Source organism: Periplaneta americana, chromosome 3 (assembly GCF_040183065.1).
Source record: "Periplaneta americana isolate PAMFEO1 chromosome 3, P.americana_PAMFEO1_priV1, whole genome shotgun sequence".
Lineage (NCBI taxonomy): Eukaryota > Metazoa > Arthropoda > Insecta > Blattodea > Blattidae > Periplaneta > Periplaneta americana.
This window is the reverse complement of record NC_091119.1, coordinates 189,497,430-189,508,064: the sequence shown is the minus strand read 5'-3', so window position 1 is coordinate 189,508,064 and position 10,635 is coordinate 189,497,430. Positions and strand designations below refer to the sequence as shown.

At 34.8% G+C, this 10,635-nt stretch overlaps 1 protein-coding gene across 1 annotated transcript in view; it reads right to left on the bottom strand.

The window, feature by feature from the left end:
* Positions 1 to 3,834: 3,834 nt before the first annotated feature.
* LOC138696918 (uncharacterized) overlaps positions 3,835 to 10,635 on the bottom strand; it is a 135,603-nt gene continuing 128,802 nt past the window's right edge. Inside the window, exons 25-26 of the mRNA XM_069822409.1 lie at positions 8,798 to 9,058; positions 3,835 to 6,661 (exon numbers count right to left, since the gene is read on the bottom strand). Coding sequence (XP_069678510.1) covers positions 6,642 to 6,661; positions 8,798 to 9,058 — 281 coding nt within the window. The 3' untranslated portion in view covers positions 3,835 to 6,641. The remainder of the gene's footprint in view (positions 6,662 to 8,797; positions 9,059 to 10,635) is intronic.

Here is a 10,635-nt window from a genome sequence, read left to right as displayed (position 1 = left end):
CAGGCGCTCTACCACTGAGCTATCGAGTTCGTCTCACGCCAAAGGCTTGGAGCGCCTGACCGGAGAACAGGAAGTCGCAGGTTCGATTCCCGCTCGAGGTTGTGAAATTTTTCTTTCATACCATGGCATGATTGTGACTATAATAGTATTTAAATTCATTAATATGTCACATCAACGGACGTGTGTACGTCACCAAATATCGTAAGATGAAGATTATATTTATTATTAAATCAAATCAAGAGAAATGCAATACTATTTGAGTTCAGAATATTCTTCAGTTTTATGTAATAAATAATCCCTTACCTGACTAGAAACAAAGAAGTAAATGCCATACAATTTCAATTAAAAACAAAACATTAATAAATTCGGGGGATTAAATCCGAGATTTTGTCGTTATAAGCTAAAATTTGAAGAATTTACTCAGAAACTATCACTGGATTATCATATCTCTAGGAGCAGCACCAGTGAAGAATATTTACAGAGTTGTCGTATCTTCGATTTTAATTCATATTTTGTGAGAAAAATATGCCAGATTTGGAATTTACGTAAGCAAAAAAAAGTGCACTGTGCAAAGTTGCTTCGTAAGAAATATAACCTCACAACTGCTTACTGCCACACAATCTCTGTCGCTCTGTCTCGCTCTGCACTCTCTAGTGACACAAAATACTCACAGAATTGTAGGTGTATTTTGCATTTTGAATAACAAAACTGTGCAAGGTAGCACTTTCTTTTTTTTATTTATTTGCACTTTAGTAGTCTTGAAATAATGCCAATAATATCAGAGACAATTGTTTGACTGATGAAAGTATTGTGACAGCGACGTGAGATTCGAACTCACGACCAGCGTCCCGCAAGAGAGAAGATCGCGCGGAGCACTTTGGGATGGCGCGTGGCGAGAGAGTGGAGAGGGAGTTTGCGCGCGCATCTTCTGCTTGCCTAGAGAGGCCGAGAAATCCGTCGAAGTGGAAGACTCGCGAATTCGAACTTTCGAGGCTACGTCGCTGTGGTTATAAATTACGGTCGCGAAGGAACGACAGCAGTTTTCAGTTATTCAGTCGGTGAGTAAGCCAGAGCAAGCAAGCCAGACTTGTGTGCCGGAGTTCGACTCGAGTGTGCGTCCGCATCGGAAGGCCTGAGTTCGAGTGCAGTGGACCGCAGTTGGAGGGACCTGAGTTCGAGTACAGTGAACTGTCTCTGAAGGTCTGTGGTTCGAGATACGGTGAACTCGAGTGACTGAGCTAGAAGAACTGTGAACTGAGAACTGATAGTTCTGATTTGTAAATAGTGCTTTGTAAATATTAGTTAAGATTAACAGTTCATTGTTGTTCGTAATAGTCCAAGTAAATTGTCATTGTCGTCGGTGGAGTGCTATAACGAATACTGTGTTAAGTGAAAATCCAATTGTTGACGAGAGCGTTTAAGGTGAATTGTAGAAAGGAATTATTGTTGGAAGAATAAAATCCTATAGTTGTTACTAATAAAATTCACAGTATGATAAAATCAGTGGCGGCTCGTGGGTATTGAATTCAGGGGGGCTGCATACAGAAATAAACCATGCAACTTACCTTATTTAAAGATTAGTTCCATGCGCCTTGTCTTGTAGGTTGCAAACTTTTGAATCATCATCTTATTAAAATCCGATATGTCGTTTAACATAGTCTTTAAAATGGAAAACATATGCGGTCAGTCTCTCTTCTCTGATCGTATTTCTAAGATAGGATTTTACTCTCTTCAAACACGAAAAGCAACATTCTGATTCGGAAGTTGTCATTGGTATGGTGATAGCTATGCGTAGTAGTTTCACAGTTTCTAAAAATGAGGCCTGCAAGTTCTCAGATAGAAGAAACTGCTAGAGCTTGACTGCGTCACTGATATTTCTGAATTCTTGACTCTGATACAACACAGTGAGTTCCGTTTAGAGTTTGTCTTTATCGAACATTGGAAAAAGCTTCACACATACATTTAGGTCATTTTCAGGAAGTGAGCTTTTGTAGCATTCAAATTTTTCTTGACACAGAAGAGAAGATAATATCAGATGATCTATGAACTGCTGGAATCGGGTATTAGCTTGTGTGATAATGAGGTCACACACTTCCTTGGCTGCAGCAGCCATTGTCTGAATCCCTTCGACCTTACGACGCTTTTTAGGGTTTTCATTTTCACAGATCCGACTATGCTACCGAGGCCGACTCTGCATATCAAGCTTTGTTAATGCCAAACATGCAATACGGAACAGTGCACAGTAATGTTGAGCAGAGAGATCTGTGTTTAAAACTGCGCACTACTGACAAAATGCTGCAAATTTTGCAGCACCTGGAAACTCTGGATTCACGGCAAGGGGCAGCAGGGGGAGGGGTAAAACTAACGTGCAAAGCATCAGAGACGAGACTGGCAGCTCCAGGGGAGGAAGTAGCTTCACCCATAGTCCTTGTTTCTGGTTTCGATCTTGCAGCACCAGGGGAGGAAGTGACTTCACTAACCATTGCGTGCATGTCAATGAGAGCGAAATTCTTTAAAAAATTCGAGCCGCTAAATAGAGACTGCATAATAAATGTATTTCACAACATAAAACGTGACAAGAGCCACAAATGTCTGGGGGTGCTGCAGCTCCACAGCCCCCCTTCAAAAGCCGCCCCTGGATAAAATGCAGGCAAATTCCGTGCCGCGTAAAAAGTCCTGTTGCCGAGTATTGAACTGTAACTCGAGGAGTTACTACTAAGATTTATTCAAAATCATCCGTCCACAAGTGAGGTTCACCTCTGGGCTCTGGAATTACAAACATGAAAATATAAAGAAAAATGATATGAGTGAAATAATTATTATTTACATTTCGACAAAAATTTGTGTGTTTACAAATAAATGACAATGTAGAATTTCAAGACAGGCTTTCAGAATTTCTAGAGCATCTTTCTCATTAGCCTTATAAAGACATCGAAAATGGGGCGCAGTATGGTGATGTCCTGAAAAACAAATTTTAAGATTAGAAATATAAACCCTACAGATATAAATTATGTTTTTTGTAGATGATAGAATTGTCGATAATAATTAGTAACAGTTAAAGTAATAATAATAATAATAATAATAATAATAATAATAATAATAATAATAATAATAATAATAATAATAATAATAATAATAATGAATGTGAAATTTACCTGAGCTCTTCATGAATGGCTTGTATTGTTAAACCAGAAATAAAGTGCACAATTTGCAAAAAAAAAAAAAAAATAATAAATAAATGCATTGCAGGTAAGTGATAGAATAGAATCGAGAAGAAAGATAAGATTTTTTTTTTTAAGTGAAGCATCTATTTCCTTTCCCAGTGCTCAGGTATTGGGATCTACTAAATGTGAATAAATTACGTTTACTTACCTAAATTCGAGAAGTGTGCAGTATTTTCTTTTTAAAACTGGCTCTCCCAGAGAAGAAGCTTCTTTTCGGAGACGTTAATTTTGTCTGTCATATCTGTTATTAAATGGTTTTTACACATTTAACATAGACTATAGAGGTGACCAGTTGTGCCAACCAAAAAAGCAAGATTTGCAACCAACTCAATTGGTTGCAGGCATCTTTCCATTTTCACAAATTCTGAAATAGAATCTCCCAGTTCAAAAATTGTTTCAAAACAAGATGATACGCATTCTACCTGCCACAGTTACAACCTTATCCCACTCCTGCTTTCATGGAGGCTCCTGCACAATGGACAGTACACATGTGCACTGTTCACCAATTAAGCAGCCCTGGTGTAGTGTATGTCCGCGAAATTTTCTTGAACCTGTATAATTATTTTTAATATCCAGAAGATGGTCAGTCATTATAAAAGAACAACAGTAATTTTTAAATCACATTTTTTATTACAAATTGTAACAAACATTTTTATTTACATTATTGTACAAACGAGGTAACAATGATATATGTGCGATCTTTACAATAAAAAGTGCGTGTGCTGCCACCTTGTGTCAAGAAATATTTTAAAGTGAACCAAAATACATTTTGCAAAGATTGTATTTTGCTTTCTTTTTAAACCCCCAGAAAGTAAAATTTTAAGAACGGATTATACACCGCTAATTTCTGAAAATATGAATGTTGTTTTTCAGTATATGAATAACATTTAGGCAAGATCACATTTAACCATTGTCTGCAATGTGCTTTTCTTTGGAAGCTGTATGTTACTTGTGTTAAACGTTTCAGCTAGTCTTCGTGTACTAATGAAATAGGTACATTTTGATTGTACATGCCCCAATTCTTTACAGTACCACAGAGTTTTCGATTACCAAACCATATTCTGCAAAATTCCAGATATTCATTTCACAGATTCGCTTTTCTACCAAGAGAATTAAAAATCTTAAGACGTTATATTGGACTGTTAAGAACACTGTACTGTTATCAAATCTTTGCAAATATTTTTCGTTAGAAGTATCTCATATTTTAATGATATAGGACTTTTATAAAGAATGAATGCAAAACTTCAAATTACTATCACCCTTTTAGTTTAAACATTTCAATACTTTTGTGCGCAAGCTATTCTGTATTGATATCACTCGCAAATGACTTTTAAAGAGCAATTAAACCTTGTCTCTTCATGGCAGTTCACCTTTCATTTCAGTTCACTAAACGCCACTGATTAGCAGGGGCGTATATTGCGGGTGTTCAAGGTGTGCGCTGGACACCCTGTAAATTCGGTAATCTCATTTTTTATTTTAAGTTGGTTTATATAATGCAACAATAATTTTAATTTATCACAATTTAAATGCGTGGTAATCTCATTGGAAGTTAACGTATATAGTTCAAGACTAATTTTAATTCATTACCATTTAAATATTTTAAATGCCTGCTGCTTGAATGTGCACAACATCCCCAGAACGGCTTTCGTTTTATAACGTACGCTCTGCCTGACGAAATGCCGTACAAAAGAACATCCCCTGCTGAGAGTTACTGCTATAATTCTCTGCGCGCGCAAGGTGGCATGGTGGGGATACTCGCTTCTCTCAAGCTCGCAGGTCGTCCTGTATAGAGGCAGCTCAACTTGTCAATAGCGTTACAAAATATTGTGTTTGACGTGTGTGTGTTTACTGTTTGTGTGAGTGAATCTACTGTGTTTAGGTTTTACTAGGGTTCATAGTTGTGTGCCAGCGCAGGTGAACAATTTAAATTACTTATTTAATGATAATAGCACTTGGAAATGTACACTGTAAAAGATCTTTTGCAAAAGCCATTCTCTTCTCACCCACTAGGAGAGAAATTACATATAGTGAATAAGGGTAGACCTACCCCGCCACTTCCGAATTTAGTGCAACAATATAAAACAAAAAGCGAACAATATACTAGGCATTTTTCTATTTCACAATATGAAATTGTAGAATAGTTAGCGGGTTGTGGAACTTCAAACAGGTTATTTTGCTGGCCATGGTTATTGTTTGATCATAAATAATGCAATTTTGAATAACGTTATTTGTAGTTGCCTCCTTTCTCCGGCATTTGCAAGGCAGTCATTGAAACAAGGTGATTAATTCTTAAGAAGTTGTGGTGCGAGTACTTTGAATAATATTTAAATGTGATTTTCTTTTAATTTTATGTCATTTTTCCTTTAGTTTAAGGGCATTTTAATGATCATTTTAAGTAGATTTTTAGGTCATCAACATTTGTCCCATAGTTATTATTTATAAATAATACTAAATTATATATTAAAAATGGCAGTTAATGTTGACCCGATAATTCACTTTGGCCTATAATAATTGTGCAAGATAGACCAACTATATATTTTTAATAGAACACCCAAACTCCAGGTTCAGCATACGCCACTGCTGATTAGAAATGTATTACAATGGATAGGAGCTACGTCTATTATCGTATACCCTTGGCATCCTGGCTGGTGGCATAGTTGATCTGTCAAGGAACGACCAGGAACAGATCGTACTGCTGATATGTTAGTGGACATCTTGATAGCATTAGTCCACTCTGATACATTAACAACAACTTTAAGAAATTTCCTTTAACCACTTTTTAGATTATTTATATGAACTTAAAGCTATGATGAAATCTGTAATACTTTCACTGTTAGAACAATTACACACTGGATATTATCATATGAAGTGTACAGGGGAAAACCAATCAAAGTCACTTTTCTCGTAAGGGTGATATCATCTAATTCAGTATATTACTGCAAAATTTATTGCTATTCTTAATGAAAAAGCAGGAAATAATGATTCTATCCCTGGTGATAATTCTCCTTTACCAGTTCTGATAAAGTTTGCAGTAATATACTGAATTAAATGATGGCACCACCCTTAAGAGAACTGTGACTTTGATTGTGTCTCCCTGTACTCATCACAAGTATTTGAATCAACCCACAAGGATGACAGGCAGATCAATATGTTTAAGCTTTAACGTAAAATATTTCAAGACAATGGCAGAAACAAGGCACTTAATGATCTTAAATAATGCAATTTTGTCATTAACTTTAAAGTATATAAAATTCAATACAATCACACTACTGTACAATGCACTGGTTTACATTTTAGATATCTGAAAAAAAAGTTTAGTCTTTGAACTCTTAGCTTGCATACTTCACATTATGCGGGCATGATGCTCTTTTGGTGATGAAACTCCTGAAGTGAAAAATATTAGACTTATGGGCTTCATCACATATACGAAGCTGCTTCTGGAGGAAAAAAATAACATAAATATTATCAGTAGCAGTTCTCACAATGATAAATGCCATCTACAGTGTAAATAACTGTCCTATATGTGTTTGTGTGTGTGCGTGCATATGCGTGTGTTTATGTAATGCAGATGAAACATAATGTTAACTGAAAAACACAAACGGCCAATCCCAATCACAAATTTAACGCAAATAAGAAATAGGCTATCGGTCCTATATAAGCCAGAAAGACAAAGACAAAGACTGCAAGCCAAAAATAACTTTTTTGGTACCATATGACTCCTTTATACAGTACTGCAGAATCAGATATTACATGGTGCAATCATGTCCCACAATATTTTAAGGAATTTATGTAGTTACCCAAAGAAAGGTTGGGCTGTTGGAATAAAGTCCCAGATACAAAACACTGCGCATGATCGGAGATCTACAGCCCTGATAAACAAGATAACGCGTGAATGAGTTATTTAAATTCATTATACTGGCATAGTGATTGTTGGAACTCGTTCTGAAAAACTCCAAAAACAAATATTAGGCCTAATGTATTATAAATAATACATAAATACTATGTAAATTTATTAATAAATGTGAATCTAATTTTTTTTTTATAAGTTTCGAAAGAATGAAGGAAATAAAAGGTACCGGTAGCTAGATAGCAAAATGAAAGAAAATCTTTCATTATTATTAGAGCCCGGATGTTTAGGCATTTATAACAGTTAAAATATGCAGGCAAAAAAAGGCAATAAAAACGTAAAAAAAAAGGCACAATAATCTTTGAAAAAGGCATTATAAATATTACTTTAAAAAGGCATAATATATTTTAGCAATAAATTTAAATTATACAAACATAACTCACATATTTCTTCGTAGGTGACACATGTTGACTTATAAAATATCTTTTCGTGATTAACTCTCTTTTTTCACAAACCTTACATAACAAAACTGTGGTGAATGTTACTTATGTCCCGCCCATTATAGGAGACATAGGCCAGTTTTACACTAATCCTAAACATCTTGACGGGATAATAAAAACCTAAACTAACCTAACCTAACCTAAGTGCGTCGGTGTCTATTCCAAAATCGGCGGAAGTCGCTCAACGCTCCTTTAACCAATATTCGTTCAGTGGGCGGTGGATACTCTACATTGACCCAAAACTGTTTCATCGGTTGAAAACACATGGGTACCAAATTCACTAACGTAAGCATGAAGTTTACTTTTCAATGGTTTATTGAATTTGGGCATTCTAGCTAACCCATCTTATATTTTCGGTCACCCGACAATAACTGACTGTTCCTCACTCAGATTTCTTTCTCCTACAATAATAAACACGTTTAGCACAAAATTGTAACAGTAAGATTTGAAAATATGAAAGCAAACAATTGGAAATTCTACGTGACAACTTCTATGAGAACGAACTTAATATTTAAAATTATAAAGCTGACTGTTGGTATCGTGAAGACATGACAATATTATATTTGTAACTGTGGATTGTCGATCATTATTCATATTACACCAATAATATTAAAGCACGATTATTAGCAATTTAAGCACCGAAATAAATCACTTTTACTTACTATTGTTAGTAAAGTTAGTCATTGTTTCAAATATTTAAATTTCATACACATTACATTACAATTAATTAGAAAATTGCAAATAAACAAGAAATATTGCTTCAAAATAACAAAAAAAGGCATTTATTAGTAAGAAACACCTTAAAAAAGGCAAAATAGGCTAATAAAAATTGGCCCTATCACTTTGCTTTACTCCAAATCACATTTATATCTAAGCAAATAATGATTTACTTCCACCCAGTGAAATATGCATTTTGCCAAACATCCCGGCTCTAATTATTATTCTTCATTTTTCTATATAATATACACTTTTAACAACGATTAAATTTCCAACTTCTTTACTGCGTTAATATTTTTAATAAGCATGTCTCTCGATCCCCAGCAATGTAACGGGGTTTTACTATACAGGGTTGTTGAAAACTTATATTTATGTACCAGTAATAGAGTTTCCGCAGCACCACAACACTTTCTCATAAAAAGATATAATTCGCAAGAAAACTTACATCTTGAAAATTTCAATAAACACAGATGGCCACTGCTCTCAAATATAACTTTCGTTAAACTTACCATGCCTTGCTATGTCTTTACTGTCAACTAGTATCACAGTATTCTGAGGCGCTGTGAATTCATTAGTACCGGCCTCGCAGTGATCACCATCTCCTTCGTCATCGTCATCGATATTGTTCTGACTGCCGGATGACTGACTGAACATGTCCAGTGAGTACAGCGAGCTCGGAACTATCTGCGTGGGATCTTCCAGAGATTCGCTGTCATCCGATGTTACTCGAGGCAGATCCATATTTATGAGGGGTGGTTGAGGGATAAATGCTGTTTCAACAGAAACAATCTTACTTCAATACAAAACGAATTCAACTTATATTAATTAATTGATTGATTGATTAAATGGCGTTCTTACTCGTGTTAATTATGTAAGCATGTGCAGCTTACAGCTGTTTCGGTGCTATTCAACACCATCCTCAGAGCCTACTAGATCTCGGCGCTATCTCAACTTCGCTGCCTGTTGTGTGAGTGCGTTCATGTGATGAAGACTTGTGTCAAATAGTGTGTGTGTTCTGAAATTGATCTGTGTGTTGAGGATTTGATTGGGGTGTGTTTTAGTGTGTCTGTATATTTCATATTGTTCTAGTGTGTTGAGTTTTTGGTTTTTGGGTTGTATGTGTAGGATTTCCATGTCTGTATTTATGTTATTGTATGTGTGGTTAGCATTAGTTATGTATAAGCCGCACATGCTTACATAATTAACGCGAGTAAGATCGCCATTTAATCAATTATTTATATTCAAGTGTTAAAAGTAGTGTACGAAAAATTCAACATGGATTATATTAATATATATATATATATATATATATATATATATAGCTGATAATTTTACTGTTAGGATTAAACTTAGACAAGGAAACGTTTTACTAACTATTTATTTAATTGTTTTTTAGTAAAGTCAATAAGAAATATTGAGGTAAACTCAAATAGAACCATTTTAAGAGAACAACACCATATTTAGTGTGTGCAGATGATGATGTACTTGGACAATTGGTGAGAATGATTGAGGAAGCATTAATACAATTAAAACTTGGATCTCAAAAGACAAGATGAGTTATAAATGAAAATAAAACAAAATATGTATGAGAATTTCAAGATCCAAAACAAGCATACTATCAGATATATTCTTATAAGGGAACGTTCAACAGTGGAAGAATGGGTAGGACCTTCAAATTTTGTACACTGAAAAGTCACATTTATAACAAATTCTCTGCGAAAAAAAATGGTTCGAAATCGATCTACAAGACAGTTAAATAGTATTTGGAATATTACTAGTACTTACAGTACTTTGGAAACCCTGATGCTGTGGCTCGGAAGAAGGCAAGATCTGTGTAGTACCTGTGTCACGAGGCAATGACGGGTAAGTACACAGGCTACTGAACATAACAGTGTACTGTAGCTATAGAATCATGGGTTTAATTTGAGAGAAACTGAATACCATACTAATCTAATTGTTCGCGTGATGGAATATTGCATTATATACACGAGCAATTATTAAATTATGTTAATCAATTAAAGAAAATCTCAAGTTACTACGGAAATACTGCTTACTTATTAGCCATTTATTTTTGTATTTTGAAAAGAGAAAGTTTCACCGATGCAGAATTCCTAAAATAAAGGCAAATTATCAATTTTCCTAGTTAGTAAATGAATAGAAAATTTACGTTGTACAGTACTTAAAATAATTTTGAGGTTTGAAGGTAACTTCACATAGCTAACTGTATTGAAAATTACAGTACATTATATTCTTTAAAGAAAGTGTTTATTTCATTTATATAATTGTTAAATTTATTTTACGTTGAGCACAAGAGGCATAATATGAAAAATATAACACGCTCGTAATT